General features: G+C 41.4%; 1 protein-coding gene across 2 annotated transcripts in view; it reads left to right on the forward strand.

The window, feature by feature from the left end:
* The window catches only part of PPP4R4 (protein phosphatase 4 regulatory subunit 4), a 1,510,494-nt gene that overhangs the window by 287,893 nt on the left and 1,200,030 nt on the right, over positions 1-22,571 (forward strand). For both annotated transcript variants that reach the window (XM_069208239.1, XM_069208238.1), the window contains exon 3: positions 11,521-11,623. In XM_069208239.1, the coding sequence (XP_069064340.1) occupies positions 11,521-11,623 (103 nt within the window). The remainder of the gene's footprint in view (positions 1-11,520; positions 11,624-22,571) is intronic.

Here is a 22,571-nt window from a genome sequence, read left to right on the forward strand (position 1 = left end):
ATTTGTGATTTAAAAGCACCTGCTGAAAAGTTCCTTGTGCGTTTAGCCTTCAAGAAACAATTAAAATGTCAAGATACCTCTTGTGTTTAATGTTCCTACTAGAGAGAGAGATGGGAGTTTTGCCTAGTGGCAGCTTTGACTTAACATAAAGTAGCATAGAGGGTTAATATGCTTCCTGCAAAAAACAGAACTATAGGGCATATTTAAGAAAAGTGGCACTGCACACAGTACAGCGCCACTTTTCTTAGCGCCCCCCTAATGCCACCATGTGTGCATCGTATTTAAAATACAATGCACCATGGCGGTAGTTAGGGGACTGGCATCAGAATTTTTTACACTTGTCTGGCGCTTTGCAGGATTAGCGTCAGTTTTGTTGCTAATCTTGCAGATCACCCAGAGGCTCATTGTACCCAATGGAAGCCTCCTTTTAATGCCTGCCGGATAAAAATGACGCAAAGAAACCTGACAGATTTCTTTGCAGCACTTTTTTGGCCCCCCTAACGTGGGGATGCCCTTTTTGCATGCATTGTGCCTGGCGCAGGCATAATGTAGCGCAAAGGGTTACAAATATGGCGCAGCGTTTTTGGCCGGACGCCACATTAGTGTAAAGAAATTACACTAATGTAGCGTTCGAATAATGGCACTAGGGGCTCTTAAAAATGCCCATATGGCAGTGCTTAATTTGTGCTTGATGTTTCCGATGCGGAGCACCAGCACTTATTTTTCTGCCTCAAGCATTTACTGCGAGAAAAAGACACATATGGGAAAGACGGAGGAAGAGAAAAACAAAAAAGCATCACAATGAGAAAAAGCAGAAATCCGCGAGAGTGTGCTGAAAGGGCAGGAAGCGCCTGTAAATGGATTGAAGAGGCCCGAGATGGCTTCAAGATTACGCTGCCTTCGTATTCTGTGTTCACACATTTAATTGCAGCAGCCACATGTTTAAGAGGAGGGCTTTGGGTACCGGCACCTTTTTATTTACAAATAAAGCACTGCCCTATGGGGCATATTCCAGAAAAGTGGCTCTGCACACAGTGCTGTGCCACTTTTTTTTATACCCCTTAGCACCCCCCCAATGCCACCATGTGTGGTCATATTTAAAATATGGCACAGCATGGCGGTAGTTAGGGGACTAGCGTCACAATTGTTTATGCTAGTCCGGCGCTTCGCAGGATTAGCGTAAAACATTTAATCCTGCAAAGCACACAGAGGCCAATTGTAACCAAGAGAAGTCTCCTTTTAACGCCTGCTGAAAGCAGGCATTAAAAGTGCCAAAAAAAAATGTCGCAAAGAAATGTGTCTGATTTCTTTGCACTATTTTTTGTCCCCCCCCCAAAGGGGGAATACCACCTTTGCATACATTATGCCTGGCGCAGGCATAATGTAGCGCAAAGGGATACAAAGTGGCGCAATGCCTGCATTGCGCTACTTTGTAAATATGGCACAGCGTTTTTGGCCTTCTAACTCCACATTAGCATGAAAAAAATGTTTCTAGTTTATGGGAAATAGGAGTTCTGTAGTAGTTCGGTTGAGCTTCACTCAAAACACATCAAACGCATGATATGAGCTGTGTGTATCAGCAACTACAACATTATCTAACCCTGCTGTCTCTTGGGGCCCAAATAACATCAGAAATTCACTCCCATAGTATTACTCCTTCACTTGGAGCAAATGTTCAACTCTAATGGAATTCACAAACACAAATACCAGAAAGAATGCTGATTTGTAAACAGTCCCGTGTATCTCAGTTTACCTGGCAGAGTCAGTGGCAGGTCTGAACTAGTCTCTAATTTGGCCCATCCTTGTGATGTATACCCACGGGAGCTGGCGCCACCCATCCTTTGTGGCCATGAGCAAAGGTCAGCCTGACAGACACTTCATTTTCAGGTAAGACAGCCAGGAGTTATACATGCGCTATTTGCACAGGCTTCTGGTTGCCTGAGCGGATCTTTGATAGGCTCAGGCGGTAACAGCTCCTGTGGGTGTGACCTCCTCAGCTCAGTAAAGGTCCTCGAGGCCCTCCCTCTTGGTGATGAGGGGTAGTGTCACTCATTGACTCCGTCCTGAGTGCTTCAGTGCTCAGGGCCGAGTGTCAATCAATGACACTTTGTCACAGAGTGGGGTGGGGGTCAGCAGTCCCACTGCCCCCATCCCACTTTGTGACGAGAGTGGGACTGCTGCCTTCCCTCATTGGCTGACCTAATGAGGAAGGCAGCAGTCCCAACCCTCCTTGGTCTTCCGAGGCTGAGCTGCAGGTAAGTGTGTGTTATTTTAAAGGAATGTTTGATGCATGCATGTATGTTTGAATATTTGGTAATGAGTATTGTGAATAGATGTGTGTGTGTGCCTGCATGTGTGTGAATGAATGTGAGTGTGCATGTGTCCTGTCCACCCCTCCCTCATAAAAGTACAGGCTGCCACTGCACAGGAGGTTTGGTGAGACTGTTGTCTATTTTCCCAGCTCTATGAATTAATGGCAGGATGACTTAGAGATCCAGTGGAAATCTAACCAGAGAGAGGGCACAGAAAATATTTGGATTATGTCACATCTTCTTTCAGAATTCAAATAAAGAAATATTCATGAGAACTAATAATTATTTTATGATCTATTTTTCCATAAGGTGATACATAATGCAAGGTTCAAACTCTCCTTTACTGGCTGTTGCCATAGACCATGAATGAGCTTCAAAAACACGAAATCTTTGCCAACTTTTTGCAGACAAATTCCTTTCAGTGTTGCTGTGGTGTAGGGGTGAATCTGTGTCTACAGCATGTGTTCATGTTAGTATTCATTGTGCTCGCTGTGTTTGTGAATTCCTTAAATGAATTGTCAAGAATTTAGTGAGATGGGTGACATTGGACTTATTGATGAAGACGGTCCATGTTGTCTTTCTTTCATGCCTAGCCTTCCATGATCATTTTATCTATAGTTTTTGTGATTATTATATTTTGCCTTGATTGTTTATTTTCTATAATTGCATGTGATCATGCGTTTTTGTTCCACTCTCGCCTCTTGAAAAATGTCCATGCCCACTTAAATGTAAATTTGGATTTACTGACAAACCACTGTTCTTGAAGCACTAGGCAAAGGAAAGTGTAATAATCAATGTTTTGCGTAATATGCTTAGTTTTCATGTTAAGTTTATTAACATAATGCAGCAGAGTTTGCACAGATAGCATAGATTTAATTTAATGATAAGGACTCTTAAAGTAATTTGGTGGGGCTGTTCACAGATAGTTTGTTACACAAAGTGTTTTAATAACTTTAAGCAATATTTCATTAGTCTATGTCCAGAGTAAAATATAGGTATTGCTGTGAAAATGAAACTTGTGTTGCAAAGATATTTTAAAATACATGTATTTTGTCCTCGTTATTAATTAAAGTTTGACCTTTTTCAAATGATAATTGTACTTCATTCTTGCTCCAGCTGAAATACAAAGAACATATTTTGTTTATGCTTAGATGACTTTGGCTATGTTGTCTGTTATACTTACAAACAGCAACAAATGGACAATAGTAACTCAAACTCATTCATGCTGTGTAATTGATGAGGGCATTTCTTCTTTAATACTGTGAGAACCCTTGGTAGAAGCTTTGGAGCGTTCATTCTATTAGGACTCCTCATATTACCTCTACTATGTTTCCATGTCTTACTCAAGTTATACACCTTTACTAAGGGATCACCCAAAGTCAGACAAGTTCACAGTGAAGTGGTTTCACAATCAAGAAAGCTGCACTTTTACCTGAATAGCTGGACATTAGACATGTGTGCAGAGTGGAGAGTGAAAAGCCTTTCCTGGGGCCACTTGGAGACATTGGCTCACCACAGTGCTTGTTTTTTCAGTCAATGCTAAATGAACATGTTCTGCATGTTCAATGCACCTTTTCACGATAATGGATCAAGCAATTCTATAAGAAAACCACAGTCAAAATTGATGTTATCAGTGAGAGACACTGTAGATAGGCTATCCTGTTTTCAGCATTTTCTTTATTGGTGGATTTTAGATCTATTTTCTCAGTGTTTTCCAAACCTTTGGAAATCAGTTCTTGTTATTGTTCATTCAGTGGCCTAACCCCCAACGATAGAAAAACATGGTGTGTTCCACTGTTTACAAAACGAGGTTTTGGCAGAAAAAGCTATAAAGTGGATGGTTAATTTAAAGGAGGAGCCCAGGATATGTGGCGTCTTCCCATTGGCAGTGTGTCCAGTGGAATTAGACTGTTATAAGCATAGAAGGTCTTTGTATTGCACTGTCAGTCACTCTCACATATCATTACCCTCCCACACATCTAATAATTTCTCCCACCTGTGTCAGGACCCTGCCTTTTTTTACAGGACTATTACTGGATTAAAAACGTAAGTGCTATATTAACATGTCTTAATAAACAAATTCCTGGACACTGTTGAGGATCAGTCATCTACTCCTTACTGAATATTATGACAATGTAGGAGAGGTCAACCCAGGCAACAGCACAGAACCTTGTGAAACACCTGACAATTCGATTTACACCAGATTAATGTGTAGCATTGCCTTCTGAGGCACAAGAAATTTTATGTTTTAAGCATGTTCGTCACTATTTTTCTGCAGTCTTTGCATGAATATATTGAGAGTGCTGCCTTTGTGTGAACAATCATGACTGTCACGTGTCCACATGCCAAATACCGTATTTTAAGTCAGCCCCGACCTCTTAAAAGACATCACATTGTATATTGGGACTTGAAATCTTGCTGTTACCATTGTAACTATGGTCTCCAAAAGCCCAGCAGTCGAGTTGCGTGAAATGTAAATTGTGGGGATTATCTGAAAATCTCGTACATAGCAATTGGACACATTGCAACTGTGAATTTTGTTGGTATGTGGAAACTCGTGAGTCATGTTTTTATTACAGTTCCCATGTGCATGGTGACAGCATTCTTTTCATGGGTACCTGCCATTACACCTGGGATTGAATGTTTAAAACCTAGGGTTTTGGCAGTTGATCTTCATCAATACTGACTTGTTGGAAAAGGGGGCTAATGTGTCAAACCATTTTAGCCATTCTATATTGGTTACTAAATGGATTGTACATAATGGGCACGTTAGTTATGAGGCAGCCATTTCAGTAAGTGAAAGAATTCAACACTTTCAAAATATAACATAACATTGTACTATTCCCAGATTATCTACAATATATTAAATATTTAGATCAGACCTAAAACAAGCTTCCAGACCCTGCACCTTTAAATGAAGAAAATCAAAACTATAGGGAAAAAAGAACAATATTTTAATGATATCCCTGAACAACAAAACCCAAGCAGAATAGTCTTTTATCAATCTTTCTTGCTGCTACCCTTTATAACAAAGTTGCATTGTGTTGTCTCCTTCAGGAAGAATAAAAAATAATCATTCTCTCTGTGTTTCCTTTCTATGAATGTCATTTTAGTTTGTTGTTGTGCAGCTGTTTATCGCTGTTTATATCTTTATGCTGATGAGGGCAGTTTCCCTGTAGATATGGTTTTATCAGTTATCATAGGTTTAAGCCTGGAACAGGACAGCCTGGCTATAGAATGCCAACTGATGATGGCAGTTTCCCTTTTATTAGGGTTTTGTCATTTATTATAGGGTTAAACCGAAACAATGATAGCCTAGCTATATAATGCCAACAGAGAAGGACTCCTTGTTTTTCCAACTTCTTATGAAGTGTTGCTGCCTCCTTCTTGGATGTTTGGAGTCCAAGTAAGCCTGCATAGCTGAAATACGTCCTCGAGGCACAGAATCTGTCCTGGTCATATTCCTTGAGTCCTGTATCTGGAGATGAATGCCTGTATTGTAGCATTACAGTTTCTTTCAGGCTCGATAGGCTCTAGCCTATTATGCCATCACACATTTTAAAATATATATATTTATTTTTGCAATGTCAACAATGTCACAGAATTTCCCCATGAAAGTATCTTTTATACATTTCTCGCCAGAGATTCACCTTTCCCCAATGGCTAGTCTGAATGCAGTCCATATCAGTGCTGTTCATATCCATGATTATGCCATCATCCTTAACATCTAATTGGGTGGACAAGAGGTGAATGAGAGCAAAGGAATGGCTAGGTTTGGATTCTGTCCTACCATTTGGCTATGTCCAGAAAGTTGGTTATTTTCACATCCTATTTATGCTCCATGAGCTGCAGTGTTCACCATGGATTTATACTGGTTTGCATTTTTAATAACTATTTCATCCTTTTCTTTCTTTAATGCAGGCATGTGGATATCCTTTTTGCATCAGAAAGAGGGTAACAATCATGCTACAGCCATGGTTTGTACCTCCCATGAGATAGCTGCCAGGAAAGGGAGGAGGATTTTTTTCAGTCCTTGTGCTCATGAAGTTGAGCTTCTTATCCTTGCAGTTTAAGAGCTAGTTTTCACTTACATAAGCCCTTACAAACCTATTTCTGTTTGAATCTGACTTATGCCAAAACCTGCTTTTCTGGGCTAAAACCTAGGATATACATGTACAGCTACTACGATATAACATAACATAACAGCAGCAGCAGTATTTATGACCTCTGCGGGTATCTGAATTCAAATAAACCCAGTACCTAACCAGCATAATCCATCACTTTGCCTTGAGTGTGGCATCAAATTATATTCACTAGCAACACATTTTTTTAACAGATATTAATTGGTGCTAGAAATTTGTAATCATACTTTCCATATGCCCAGCGCATTGTGGTTTTATGATTTCTTAGCCCTCAATAACTGTGAATTTAAAAAGGTTTTGACTTTTGCATCATGACTATGACTTCCATCCCAATTATGTTGTTGAGGTTTTTTTGTTTTTTTTAAAGTTTTCTTGACTAGTTACTGATCCTAGTAAAAAAAAACTGTTATAAATTGGGTCTTTGGTTGCCAGTCAGGCTACCCCCCTGTCCAAGCAAGGACCCTCACTCTTGTCAGGGTAAGTCACACACAATCCAAATTATCCTGTTCCCACCCTCTGGTAGCTTGGCACTGAGCAGACAGGCTTAACTTAGAAGGCAATGTGTAAAGTATCTGTGCAATAAATCATACAATAACACAATATAGCACCACAAAAATACACCACACAGTGTTTAGAAAAATATATTATATTTATCTGGATATTTGTAGGTCAAAACGATAAAAGATGCAATAAGAAATTGTGAAGATATCACTGGGAAGTGATATAAAGTGTCTTAAGTCTTTAAAAAGCAAACAAAGTCTCTTTCAAGCACAAAGTACCTGGAGTGCGTCGTTATTTTTCATGCGGGGAAGACTTTGCATCGATTTCCGGCGCGCAGACTGGTCTCCTCTGTGGGTCGCGGGGTTTTCAGACGTCCCGGGGTCTCTGCGTGGAATCCTGGGCTTGTTGACCGGCTGCGCTTCATTCCGGTGGGCTGTGCGTGGCATTTTCTTCCTCACGGCAGGCGCTGCGTCGATTTCCCCTCTGGAAGTCGGGCGGCGTTGTTCAGGCGGGCCGTGCGTCGAAGTTCCGGTCGCACCGCAGGCGTCGGGTCGTTCTTTTCCTCTCACAGTCGAGTGCGTCTTTCCGGTTCGGCGTGCGGTGAATTTTTCACCGCAGAGCAAGCTGTGTGTCGAATTGTTGCACCGCACAAGGAGTCCAGTTGCAAGACAGAAGTCTTTTTGCTCCTGAGACTTCAGGGAACAGGAGGCAAGCTCTATCCAAGCCCATGGAGAGCACTTCTGCAGCAAGGAGAAGTGTGGCTCAATGGTTAGAGCAGCAGACCCTGAGGCAGAGATCTGGCTCAAGACCAGGGTTCAAGTCCCGCTTCGGCAGGTCTTGGGCTCAATTCCCCTTGACCAGATAATTCTCGCCTCGGTGCCTAATCTAATTCATGGGTCCCACTCTGCAACTCTGGGCAATAGCTTGCTTAATCTCCACAACGGCCCCAACAGCGCTTGGATGCCTGGCTTCACCCTGCTCAGGAGTGGGCGCCTCACAGGGAAAAGCCAGGAGGGGTTCCATAGCGGTATGAGTACAGCGCCTTGAGACCCTAACGGTTGAGTAGTGCGCTATACAAGTGCTAATTTACATTTTACAAGGCAAGAGTTCAGCAAGGCAGCAGGGCAACCGCAAGGCAGCAGTCCTCTGTAGAAAGCAGTCAGGTGAGTCCTTTAGGCAGCCAGGCAGTTCTTCTTGTCAGGGTGCAGGTTCTGTTTCAGGACTCTTCTCCAGGAAGTGTCTGTGGTGGTAGGGCAGAGGCCCTGTTTTATACCTAAATGTGCCTTTGAAGTGGGGGAGACTTCAAAGAGTGGCTTAGAAGTGCACCAGGTCCCCTTTCAGTTCAATCCTGTCTGCCAGGGTCCCAGCAGGGGGTGTGGCAGTCCTTTGAGAGCAGGGCCTCCACCCTCCCAGCCCAGGAAGACCCATTCAAAATGCAGATGTATGCAAGTGAGGCTGAGTACCCTGTCTTTTGGGTGTGTCTGAGTGAATGCACAAGGAGCTGTCAACTAAACCCAGCCAGACGTGGATTGTAAGGCACAGAAAGATTTAATTGCAGAGAAATGCTCACTTTCTAAAAGTGGCATTTCTAAAATAGTAATACTAAATCCAACTTCACCAGTCTGCAGGATTTTGTATTACCATTCTGGCCATACTAAATATGACCTTCCTACTCCTTTCAGATCAGCAGCTACCACTTCAACAATGTTTGAGGGCAGCCCCAATGTTAGCCTATGAAGGGAGCAGGCCTCACAGTAGTGTAAAAATATATTTAGGGGTTCTACACTACCAGGACATGTAAACTACACAGGTACATGTCCTACCTTTTACCCACACAGCACCCTGCTCTAGGGGTTACCTAGAGCACACATTAGGGGTGACTTATATGTAGAAAAAGGGGAGTTTTAGGCTTGGAAGTACTTTTAAATGCCAAGTCGAAGTGGCAGTGAAACTGCACACACAGGCCGTGCAATTGCAGGCCTGAGACAAGGTAAAGGGGCTACTAAAGTGGGTGGCACAACCAGTGCTGCAGGCCCACTAGTAGCATTTAATCTACAGGCCCTTGGCACATATAGTGCACTCTACTAGGGACTTATAAGTAAATCAAATATGCCAATCATGGATAAACCAATCAACAGTACAATTTACACAGAGAGCATATGCACTTTAGCACTGGTTAGCAGTGGTTAAGTGCTCAGAGTTCAAAAGCCAACAACAACAGGTCAGAAAAAATAGGAGAAAGGAGGCAAAACGTTTGGGGATGACCCAGTAAAAAGGGCCAGGTCCAACAAAAAAGTATTTCAGAAAACGTTTTATCAGTTGTTTTGTTGGAATTTTCTGTTATGTATATAGGAGAGTGTCTGTGATTTGCTCATGCCAGTTGTCTTAGTTTCATCCGGTCACGTTTCTTGCACTTTAGTCATACAATACACTTATGGACTGGTTTTGGTTGCGGTGTGGGTGCAGAATCTGGCCTTTGGTGATGCCTTATGCTCTGCTTAACACCAAAACAGGCAGGGCACAGCCTCTGACCTGTGCAAGATTTTGCGATTTGTAAACCAAATTGCAATATTGGCACTTTTGTAAAAGTCCTGCAATTTTTCACAAAAGCCCCTACAAAATCTCTAAACAGAACTTTACGAAATCCTCCTTTTAGTGACCCTGCGCTGCCATGCTGGGTCAGTAAAAGGCAGGTGGGCAGGAGAGTTGTGTTTTCATTCTCTGCCCCACTGTGTGCGACCTGTGACAACACTACAAGCTTCATGGAGGCAGAGCTGGCCTCCAAGAAGCTCTGAATAAAGTTCCCGTGAACTGCACCCCAACGCTTCTAACACCTATGCATTTTAAATCTTTCTCACTGCTCCTTTGTCCCGTTTGTGCAGCCCTCTTCCACATTTGCATTTTACAGTTCCCTACCTTATAGTCACCTATTCTAGCACCATGACCAAACTTCCTCTTCCACCAGCCTCGGGGTAAGAGCAGAGTGCAATACATGCCACTACATCGAGCTGTTAAGTGGCCCCTCCAACCTCCTCAACTATACATTAGAATGGGAGGAGAGGAGGGAGCCACATTAACAGCTCTCTCCAGCAGAACGCTAGGAAAAGACATGTCAAAATGGGGCATAGAGAGTGCAATCTTTAAACTAAAATCTGTTGCACTCTTTCTGATATCAGACGTCCCTCGTTCTAGCTCGGGCTTGCTGTGCGGTTCTGATTTGTTGGTTGTACCACAGATTTTTTTGTGACAGGCACATTGTGTGCATGCTGCAAAAATCCTGCAAATTTTTATTTTTATGGCCTCGGTTCTGTGACCGCAAAATTTGATAAACTAGTCCATATTGTCGCGAGTGGTCTGTCTGAACGAAACTTCCCAAGATCAATGTAATATGTGCCCCTTTTTTAGCTGCCTTTTTTTGTGTAATTGCATAAATAAGCCAAATAAACTAGTGATCACAAACATGCATTTTTTCTGTGAACTAAGTATTTGAACCGTAGCTACAGAGCTAACATTTTGTAGCAACTGCCACAGTTCAAACTCCGTAAAGATTGCAACCGATAAAGTTACCAACATTAGACTTGCCCAATTCACAATTCAACTTTATCCACACTGCTCTGAAATCGAGCACACATGCTCTCTAGTCATACAGAACTGCCAACAATATGTTAATCACGCTCTTGCCGATCGTAAAACCAAGCCATTAGAGAACATTCTGGTGAACCAAACCAGAGCTTCCAGCGGCTATTGCAATGGCCGATGTACCCTATACAAGAAGCAGGCGGCATAGCATTACTGTAATCCATCTAGAAACTCATCATCCAAAACAACGCTTTTAGATTTTGTGCAGCAAGGAACATCTATGAGGGGAACAAAAAACACCTCGGTCTCTGGTCTCATAACCAAAATTAGATATGCTTAGACCACTGCAGAGTTTTAAAAGCCGAGCTGTAGCAAATGCTGCTCAAAAGATGAACCGTTTTTTCAATACATATTACATTGGAGCCAGTAGACAAGACCAGATGCTTAAGACTATACAGCATATAAAAAAAACAATTACGTAAAATAATGCAGCACTGTAATTCTACCTTTTTATTTGAATAGTATTCAAAATGAACAGGTTTTTGCACTCCTACCTTTATTGAAAGTGGTTTATTTCTTTATTTGGAAATCACATGTGTTCATTATTAGCTTGTGCAATTCTTGTACCCAATGAGTGAAACGAAGGTGAGATGAAACGTAAGGCAGTCCTTACGTAGTCCCCAATGCTAATATAAGGATCTGAGTATTAATATACCGTTACCGGAGACCTTTCTGTATTTCTCCTTCACTATAAGACTATTATAAGACTATTTTAATTCTTGCATATGTTCAATAAATGGGTATTAACTGTTGAATACATTGTTATAGCTGCATCATGCCATGATGGTAGATTACGTTTCAGTGCCTGAGACATCAACCAATATCTAGTTTAGCCATAGCGTGCAGAAAAATGTGCTAACTGAAGCACACTGAACTTTTGTTTCAGGTCCTTTTTGAGTACTCAAAACATTTCCATTTATTTGTAGCTCTGGTCAAGATATTCAAGGAACAAGCGTGGTTGCAAATCTTCCAGTCCTGATACGACAGAATCCGGCAGAGACACTTCGGAGAGTGGTGCCAAAAATCAGGGTAGGTTGTTTATAATCAAATATTTGTATTCAGTAGGTAAACGTCACACTGTCAAGCTCATTGCCTATTAGATATAATTGATGATGTAATTTGATATACTGCAATCTAATAGAATGCGTTTGTAATGGAGGCAATCTATATTGTTCTAATAAGATAGAATGAGCCGTTGTCTATGTATTAAATCTCAAGAAACCATGCTATTGACATACTAGTGTTTATTTATTGTTACATGTAACAATGGGGATGGCGTATTTACTGATTTGTTGAAGGCATTGCAATCTAAAATTACGTAAAATATTTACATGATCCACTGGTTTGACAAGCGATGTATTGTTTATATCTCCTTAATAAAGCACTTGTATTGAGGTGCACAGAGCATGTACATACTAAGACAAAGGCTTTGTGTTAAAATGCGTCAAACAGTGTGAATAAGGGGGTAATTTTTGGAACTCTGAAGTGGTGGTGTCTCTGTATTCAAGAAATGTAATTTACAGGTATACAATGGAAGCGTTGTGTGTCACTATGCACGATTGCTGAACGGTCAACGTAAATGGCTTTTGAAGAGCAGAAGATTTAAGGACATATACACATAAAAGCCTAACCAGATAATATTGTTCTGTATTGCTAATGAAAGGTCCTGGTGGCATTGTAAACCACAAGGATGAAGAATGCTTTGGTAGCCTCTTGGGTTAAGTGCAGGATCTGTTCCCATTGATACATGTGAATCCCAAAATATTCTCAAACATCAATGAGTATTATCTGAGAGATGGGTTACTTCTATACATGCTAACATGATCTGGGTCCATATACTTTCAAAAACGACTCCTTAAATCATACTACTAACAATCTTCTAACCCGAACAATAGTAAAAGCCATGTTTACATTCAAGTAAATGTCCAATGAACCATTTGGCTAACTGGACATTACCAATCATGCAAAATGCAACACCAATTATATTTCTCACCTTGTTCTCACTCATATATGCATGGCAGTTAAAAGTCACCACAATGTGGCATGTTGTTCCTATTTTAAAAATCTAAATAAGATACTAAATAATAGATAAAACTATAAGTGTAAAACATGCACTTGAAAGCACTTGATTAGAAACGTGTACTGTATGGATTGTTACTAGATAATTAGCTTTTTAATATTTGTCTCTCAGTGCTTGAAAAGATGGAATCTAAAGCCTTATAATGATAATGGTCATTGTTTGGAAGTTGACACTAAGCTATAGTTCTCAAAGATGGATGGCCATCTGTAGGCCTTAAATATTAGTATGTAATTTAGCGGGCTGTCTCAGGAAAAGGGAGCAGAAGACAGGCCACGTGAGCTACTTTCTCAGGTATTCTCCATTCTGAGACCATCTAGGAGATTCACTCTACTTTTTCCATTCAACCTACCTGCATTTTCACTAGAGAATTACAAGACCAAGATGCTAGTTTTTTGGCTGTTTCCCTTTTCTGGTCTGGCCAGGTCTTTAGTCAATTTAATGTTCAAGAGCAAATTCTGACTAAAACACTCTAGAAATGGGATGACTGACATACCCACTCACATAGTAAGTGAAAGAATGCTAATTGAGACTCACTTGTGGAGGTACTTTTCAATCACTATATAACATCTGTCCTATCAGGGTTACTATGTGAGGCTGAGCGGATGATTATGGGATCCCAATATTAGAGGTAGAAATTATTGGGGCTATTCTTGGGGCTATTAAGAAGCACCTGCATACGAAGGCCGATGGGGCCAGACGTACTACTCTCATAGTTTTATAACGACTTCTTGTGTATGCTTCCTAATCATTTTTTTCACTCGTCAAATATGTTTAGGTAACAAAAGTAGTGCCTCAGTCTTGGTGTGAGACATATATAACAGTATTTTTGGAAAAGGGTAAGGATCTGCAGAATTGTGGCTTTTATTGGCCAATATCTTTAAATAATTGTGATGCAAAAATTTATGTCAAAATATTGACTGATTGTATAGCTCCTAGACTTGGTGGGTGGGTGGATATTATGCTGCATGGCTCACATCATGATACTACAGCATATACTTGCCTTGCAATATTTGACTTGGCTAGTGTGCTGAATCTCCCACCAGGGATGATTATTCTGGATGCCAAAGTGGTATTTGATTGAGTATCCTTGTTTTTTTATGGGTGACACTTGTTGCTATACGTTTTAGTTTAGTTTAGTTTTATGCATTTATAGAGCGCATAGCTACCCTAGGGCATCCCAGCACTGAGGGTACAGGAAAGATTATAAGGAAAGTAGGAGGACAGGTTAACAACTGAAGAGATTGATTTTCAGCTTCTTCCTAAAAAGAGATTCCGAAGATTACTTTGGATTTGGTTTGGAGGCCTAATGTTGGCTAGCTCTTTATTCTAACCTATCAGCTCTGCGGGTTCGGTGTGGTTCCATTTTGGAGAAACTGGTGATTAAAAGAACAACGCATCAGGGGTGTCTGCTGTCCCCATTATTATTTTCTTTTTATCTTTAACCATATTTCGTTATTTAAGGAACTTTGTGCAACTGGTATTGCTTAGGATCAACGTTGCAACTTACAGCATAGCAGTATACACGGATGATGTGGCAGTTGTCACATCTGACCATCTATATCTATTGTGGCAATTGAACGTGAAGCTTTGTCATTTGGGGCTTTGTCTGGGTACAGGCTTAATACGTCCATGAGACATTCTTTATAATCAAGCTAGGCCAGAGAGTGATGTACAGTCTGCTCTTTATCTGAGAGTATGGCTCTACCCAGAGGTTAAGGGTATTGTATCACTATATTACGAGACATTGGTAGAGAAATCTAAGTATATTTTTGAACATTGGAATAGGCTACCTCTCCATCTTATTTGGCACTGTACTTTGATTAAAATGAAGATCCTCCCTACATTTTTGTATATTTTTAGAGCTATTTAACTGCAGTTCTTTTTTTTTTGTTCTTGGGTGTAGAGGTTATGTAGTCAGTCTGTCTGACAATATAAATGCCCATGGCGTATGTAGGAAGTTGGCTCTGTATGTGCTATTTCAAAGTAAGGAATAGCATGCACAGAGTCCAAGGGTTCCCCTTAGAGGTAAAATAGTGGTAAAAAGAGATAATACTAATGCTCTATTTTGTGGTAGTGTGGTCGAGCAGTAGGCTTATCCAAGGAGTAGTGTTAAGCATTTGTTGTACATACACATAGACAATAAATGAGGTACACACACTCAGAGACAAATCCAGCCAGTAGGTTTTGTTATAGAAAAATATCTTTTCTTAGTTTATTTTAAGAACCACAGGTTCAAATTTCACATGTAATAGCTTGTTTGGAAGGTATTGCAGGTAAGTACTCTAGGAACTTTGAATCATTACATTAGCATGAATACTTTTGTCATAAAACACAATAAGCTGTTTTAAAAGTGGACACAGTGCAATTTTCACAGTTCCTGGGGGAGGTAAGTTATTGTTAGTTTTCACAGGTAAGTAAGTCACTTACAGTTCTCAGTTTTTGGCCCAATGTAGCCCACCGTTGGGGGTTCAGAACAACCCCAAAGTTATCACACCAGCCGCTCAGGGCCGGTCAGGTGCAAAGGTCAAAGAGGTGCCCAAAACACATAGGCTATAATGGAGAGAAGGGGGTGCCCCGGTTCCAGTCTGCCAGCAGGTAAGTACCCGCGTCTTCGGAGGGCAGACCAGGGGGGTTTTGTAGGGCACCGGGGGGGACACAACGTAGCACAGAAAGTACACCCTCAGCAGCGCGGGGGCGGCCGAGTGCAGTGTGCAAACACGCGTCGGGTTTCCTTCAGGTTTCAATGGGAGACCAAGGGGTCTCTTCAGCGATGCAGGCAGGCAAGGGGGGGGGGCTCCTCGGGGTAGCCACCACCTGGGCAAGGGAGAGGGCCTCCTGGGGGTCACTCCTGCACAGAAGTTCCGTTTCTTTAGGGGCTGGGGGCTGCGGGTGCAGGGCCTTTTCCAGCCGTCGGGAAATGGAGTTCAGACAGTCGCGGTCAGGGGGAGCCTGGGGATTCCCTCTGCAGGCGTCGCTGTGGGGGCTCAGGGGGGACAACTTTGGTTACTCACAGTCGTAGAGTCGCCGGAGGGTCCTCCCTGAGTTGGTTGTTCTCCACCAGTCGAGTCGGGGTCGCCGGGTGCAGTGTTGCAAGTCCCACGCTTCTTGCGGGGAATTGCAGGGGTCTTTAAATCTGCTCCTTGTAACAAAGTTGCAGTTCTTTTGGAGCAGTGCCGCTGTCCTCGGGAGTTTCTTGTCTTTTTCGAAGCAGGGCATTCCTCAGAGGATTCAGAGGTCGCTGGTCCCTTGGAAAGCGTCGCTGGAGCAGGTTCTTTGGAAGGCAGGAGACAGGCCGGTAAGTCTGGGGCCAAGGCAGTTGGTGTCTTCTGGTCTTCCTCTGCAGGGGTCTTTCAGCTCGGCAGTCCTTCTTCTTGTAGTTTCAGGAAATCTAAATCTTTAGGTTCAGGGAAGCCCTTAAATACTAAATTTAAAGGCGTGTTTAGGTCTGGGGGGTTAGTAGCCAATGGCTACTAGCCCTGAGGGTGGGTACACCCTCTTTGTGCCTCCTCCCCGGAGGGGGTCACATCCCTAATCCTATTGGGGGAATCCTCCATCTGCAAGATGGAGGATTTCTAAAAGTTAGAGTCACCTCAGCTCAGGACACCTTAGGGGCTGTCCTGACTGGCCAGTGACTCCTCCTTGTTATTCTCATTATTTTCTCCGGCCTTGCCGCCAAAAGTGGGGGCCGGGGCCGGAGGGGGCGGGCAACTCCACTAGCTGGAGTGTCCTGCGGGGCTGTGACAAAGGGGTGAGCCTTTGAGGCTCACCGCCAGGTGTTATAGCTCCTGCCTGGGGGAGGTGTTAGCATCTCCACCCAGTGCAGGCTTTGTTACTGGCCTCAGAGTGACAAAGGCACTCTCCCCATGGGGCCAGCAACATGTCTCTAGTGTGGCAGGCTGCTGGAACCAGTCAGCCTACACAGATAGTCGGTTAAGTTTCAGGGGGCACCTCTAAGGTGCCCTCTGTGGTGTATTTTACAATAAAATGTACACTGGCATCAGTGTGCATTTATTGTGCTGAGAAGTTTGATACCAAACTTCCCAGTTTTCAGTGTAGCCATTATGGTGCTGTGGAGTTCGTGTAAAACAGACTCCCAGACCATATACTCTTATGGCTACCCTGCACTTACAATGTCTAAGGTTTTGCTTAGACACTGTAGGGGCACAGTGCTCATGCACTGGTACCCTCACCTATGGTATAGTGCACCCTGCCTTAGGGCTGTAAGGCCTGCTAGAGGGGTGTCTTGCCTATACTGCATAGGCAGTGAGAGGCTGGCATGGCACCCTGAGGGGAGTGCCATGTCGACTTACTCATTTTGTTCTCACTAGCACACACAAGCTGGTAAGCAGTGTGTCTGTGCTGGGTGAGGGGTCTCTAGGGTGGCATAATACATGCTGCAGCCCTTAGAGACCTTCCCTGGCATCAGGGCCCTTGGTACCAGAGGTACCAGTTACAAGGGACTTATCTGGATGCCAGGGTGTGCCAATTGGGGAATCAAAAGTACAGGTTAGGGAAAGAACACTGGTGCTGGGGCCTGGTTAGCAGGCCTCAGCACACTTTCAATTCAAAACATAGCATCAGCAAAGGCAAAAAGTCAGGGGGTAACCATGCCAAGGAAGCATTTCCTTACAGCGTACAATTCAGATTTTGAAACTTTCAAAGGAAAATGGTGAATGGTTACTCCCAAATCTGAAGTTTTACTTCTGGTCAGCTTTTTCTGAGTGATTGTCTCAAGTGATGATTTTTCACGAAACATGATACTTATGGTCTTTGTATTTCAAATCTGGGGTACAATTCCATGATCTGTTGTATTTTGAGCAAACATGATTTAGGTCTCTTCAGGTACTCGCACAAATTTGGAGGAATGTTAAAAATAAGTTGGCAGTTGCTTCTCTTACATTGCATGCATTGTTAGGGTTCAATTCAGACATTCCTTCCTTTTCTCATGATCTTTATATGGAAGACTGGTCTAGGTCACACTTTCAATCTGTTTTTCAGTTGTTCAGAGGTTCACAGCTTTATTGTTTTCGGAGCTAGTTACCTAATATGCAGTTCTTGTACAGGTATCTTTAAATACATTCAGCTTAAAAGCTTTTTTCATAATCAAGTCAAGGATCCAGAGATGCTGAATAGCATACCCTGTGTTGAACTTTTGTTCAGCACTCGTTGCAGAGGATCGGATCGGTAATTTATACAATCTACTAATTATGGATCTACTGGATAATTTAGCAGTTTTAGCTACCAAATGGTCTCATATATTGTCTACACAAATCGATGTTGATACAATTATTGAATCTATTTATTTGAATTACTGGTTTGTGAATATATCCAGGCTGAAAACTTATCATTCTAAGGTTCCTCAAGATATTTATAATATACAAACAGACTATTTAATTGGGGTTGTCAGACAAGCTCTGAATGTTTTCGATGTGGTGAGTTAGGTGCACATACGGTGCATATTTATTGTTCTTTTGAGTGATGTCTCAATACTGGAAGAGTGTCTTTGAGGAGATCTCCAGGGTTATTCAAAGTCCTATCTACGTCTGTGCCCAGCTGATTATTCTTTACCTCTCGTATAGTTCCATCTGAATTAAACGTTATTATGATTTTTATGATTGTTACTACTAGGACTCTTGTAGAAAGGCAATGGTTTGAACCTAATCTATAATTGGCAGTCATTTGGTATAAGCAGTTTATAGATATTTATTTGTAGAGTTTGTCTCTTGCTCTGAGGAAACCTGAAAGAAAATACGTACAGCAAATGTGAGCATTGGTGTATGTGGATGAGACTGTAGGCTTGTAAGGGCATTTTTGGACTCTTGCTTTTAGGAGATGGTATAGGATTTGACTGTGGGCTTGCCTCTTTTGTTGTTTTTTATTCTTTAAAAAAATAGTTTTTGTAATGTTATTTCTGATTCAAGTGGTTGTCTATTATGTTTTACGGTGCTATCACTCTGTTGCATTATTTTTGTAGAGATGTGAGGAAAATTAATAAAACTGTTTTAAGATAAGAAAATCCACCGTTTAGTCACCAAGATTTTTGCTTACTTAGATTAAATAAGGTATGATCAACCCTCACTACCTGGTTTCCTTACAATATTGCAAAACTACCACCCTCCCCAGCAAGAGGAGATATTTGGTTCAGTGAAGGCATGTGAGTTTATACAGAAGGGCACAACCGAAGAAAGAAAGTGTCTTGATGTCAGTCAAGTGGTGGAAACAAAACCTCATTACTACTCATCAAAGAGGAGTCGTCTCTATCTAAGACCTTGTAATACATGATTTTTCAGCTTCTCTTAGCTCCCTTGACCATAATGTGCTGATGCAATGCCTTTCCACAGCCATGCTCATCAATGAACAGTGGGTACTTCATTTTAAGCAAACTACTCCAATGAACTGTTCAATTACCTTGGAACTAACTTTCTCCTTGATCCTCTTCTAACCTTATGTGGGCTGTTTTACCAGTTATCTTAATGCTTATCACATTGGAAATCAACTTCATGCAGACAACACCAAGCTTTAGATGAAGCTGGAATGAAGATTCACCATCAAGGATGGGTGGGTTTTTTAATACACCTAAATAGACAGACAAACTCATCAAATGTTGCACTTTGCCACAAACTACATTAATCTATAAAGTTCCCTGGAGTTTCCAGATTTCTGATGCTGGATGTCTTTCACAATATGGATGTGAAATTAAGCTACCGTATGTGGCCAACTAAGTGATAGTGTGGCAGTGTCAACACACACTTAAAGCCACTCAGCAGCCTCTTCTTTTTCTACAGCCAGAAGTCTTGACATCATACTTCCTTGATGAAACATTTAGAGTCTAATTCTGTAGGTAGAAAAAGTAAGCAACTGATACTCAATCTCAAGCAGGGCAATAGGAAATTCCCTGCTGCAGTGTTGGACCCCTCTTGACCCCTGCTTGCTTATTACTATTTTGCTTCTTTAATTCTCCAGCTTTGAAGGTTTAAAAAGCTGGCATAGTATACTTTTTATACTGAGAACTTACCAACTTCCCATGTTTTCCATCCATTCTTAGCAGTGATGCAGCAATTTGCACTGTGCAAATTTCGGGTACCAAGTCAAGTAAAAGCTGCACTCAAGCAGATGTACCTTTAGTTCCAACAAAACATAGTAGCAGTTAAAACATTTCAATAACGTTCAGCAAATTTGACCCCACAAGGATGACAAATTATTGGATTTGCAGATCAGAACATTTATTAAAAGGTAAGAAAATTATCTAATCGAGATGATCAAATTAGTTGTAAATCAATAGCAATACATGAATGCAGTAATCAATATAATTCACATCATTTCAAAATCATAAATGTAAAGACAAACTATTACAAAGTTGTCTCAAAATATAGCAACGCAGACTCATTTTCCCATGAACGGGCACCCCTACTCATCTAAGCTTGGGAAACGTCAGGAAGATTGGGGAGAAGCCATCTGAAGTTTTCAGAGTGGAAAACTTATGAAAGGCTAAGGCTGTAAATCAAGTAAAGCTTTGTCTAATAAGTGAGAAAGGCATTTGCCTAAAAATCAAGTTAAACTCCTTTGTGTAAGGAAAACAAATCTAAAACCATAGTGTAAGGAGAGAGAGTGTGAACAAAGATCTCTGAATCTAAGCAGTCTCATTAAAATATATACAACCTTCTCACAAGCGAGCCTCAACTGTGTTCTTCAAACTAGCAGATAAGACATATTGACTGCTTGCGCTTAATGGTGCAGCTAAATGGCATCCGTTCAATTAAGAAATTCTACCACAAACTCAAAGAACAAAACACTGTTTCCTACATGAGAAACGAGAAAATAAGAGCATTACACGTTTTCAGTATAGCCTTATATCCCGCTGTGGCAGGTTATGTTAGCCATTAAAGGCCCACTGCAGTGTTAAAGGTGTGCTCCAACATTAAAGCTGAACTTCAATGGCCGGTATAGCCCAGCAACGGTGGGGTATAATGCTATTAGAACATTCTGCCACTAGAGGGCAGAATGTCACAATAAATAAAACAAAGGCTTCACGTAGCCCAAGGGGATTAAAATTCCCTCAGGCTCCATGATTCCTTTGTTCACAGATGTTGCTGTGTGACAAACATTGAAATGTTGGAGCTCTGAGCTTTTACCAGTTATTAGAAGCCTGGAGCACTCCATGGTCTTCAATGGAGCTCCTAACATTGCAATGTTCTAATGTTGCTTCAGCTTTCGCCTAGAAAAAAAGTTCACATTTCACAATACAAAGTGACTAGTTACATGAGCCATTTTATAAAACAGAGAACAAAATGAGGCACCCCACAAAGATTACAATTTCAGTAATCCAGGTGTATAATAACTCAAGTGAGTAATGTTGTAGAAAACCAGTTCATTTACAGTTAAACACAGTTCCGTAGCATTTTATAAAACAGGTCTGCACTACGAACAAACTAAAAGTTAAACATACATTTTCAGTACTTTAGTATTGCATGTTAATGTTGATATATGTGCAGAGCAGAGCATTTATTTTAAAAAAAAAATCGTTATCAGTAGCAAACCACTGTCTCTCCCTTAACGGCATAAACGTGGGAACCCTTTCAATTGCCCTGTTGGCCCATTACATATTCAGCTTACTGGCTTGATTTCTTAGGTCCCCCACTGAAACCAGTTACCAATGTGGAAGGGACGTAAACTTGTATGTTTTATTGAAAAATGGCCTTTCCTCCACTTTCCCTGACACTAAAAGGAAAATTCCTCAAGTTCCACATGGGTCTGAAAGGTCACCTTTTTCAGTATCAGACAGTGACCTAATATGTGGTTCACTCAATTAACTGTGTTGCTCCCCTCAAACTATTTCTGAAGTTGACTTCTAGAATATTTTTGTATGTGTCCTAGTCTTGAGCTCATACATGGAACAAACCAGAAAGGCATAACATGGATTGCCTTCCAATAGATGTATTATGCAAAACTGATTATTCCTGTAACAAATCATTGTTTTAAATAGACCCTTACCCATTGTGACCTTTGGGTCTGATTATTGATGCTACCTCTTATGAATCTTGGGCTGTTTGAAGGTTCAGGGCATGTTGCTATTGAAGCCATTGTATTGCATAGACCTCATTAGGTGATTTCTGTCCTGGCCTTGTTATACTTCAGATTATGACTCCCATAGTGCTTCTTCTTACTACATAGTTAGTTACTATATTCAGGAGACCATGTTATTAAGCACAGTGCTGTTGTGAGTGAGGATGCACAGGAGCACCAGCATCAACATCTAAAAAGAAACTGATCCTTTATACATTATCCTATTCCTTTGACATCCACCAGGTTATCAATCTGAGACTCCTGCTTCTATTAAACTCTATCTGTATTTGCTCTGCTCCAAACATACATGCAACACTGCTTCTTCTACTAGTAGTGTTCCCTGCTGCTCAGTTCAAGCTCTGAGTGTTTTCTTTCATGGCCTTTTTTCTGTATTTTTCAGTTTATTGCCAAGGGTGCCTAGTGATGCACACCTTTTTGTTCACATTAGATATTAGACTGTGTCATCATTTGTGTTATGAGGTCAAACTAGCATTTGATTGAATCTATTCATTCTTTTCCGGAATGTATCATTTTTTCTAAGACCATTAGAGGAAATTGGCTTATTACAAAATGTTATTAAAGTAATCAGGGTAACTCTCTTTTCTGGTTGCATGGCCAAGATCACCAGGTATTTTTGTGTGAAGTGGATAATATAGACACTCTGTTGTGCCTTACAGGAAAAACACAATAAAATAAAAAATGAGGACTGGGTTTCTGATGCTGGTGGTATTTTTAGAGGAAGTTAAGTTAATGACCATCCTGTTAATACAGACGCCCAGTCATTCATATCCTCCCCACATACAATATCCTTAGATGCGTGCGTTTTGCTGGCAC

Source organism: Pleurodeles waltl, chromosome 9 (genome assembly GCF_031143425.1).
Source record: "Pleurodeles waltl isolate 20211129_DDA chromosome 9, aPleWal1.hap1.20221129, whole genome shotgun sequence".
NCBI classification, from domain to species: Eukaryota; Metazoa; Chordata; class Amphibia; order Caudata; family Salamandridae; genus Pleurodeles; species Pleurodeles waltl.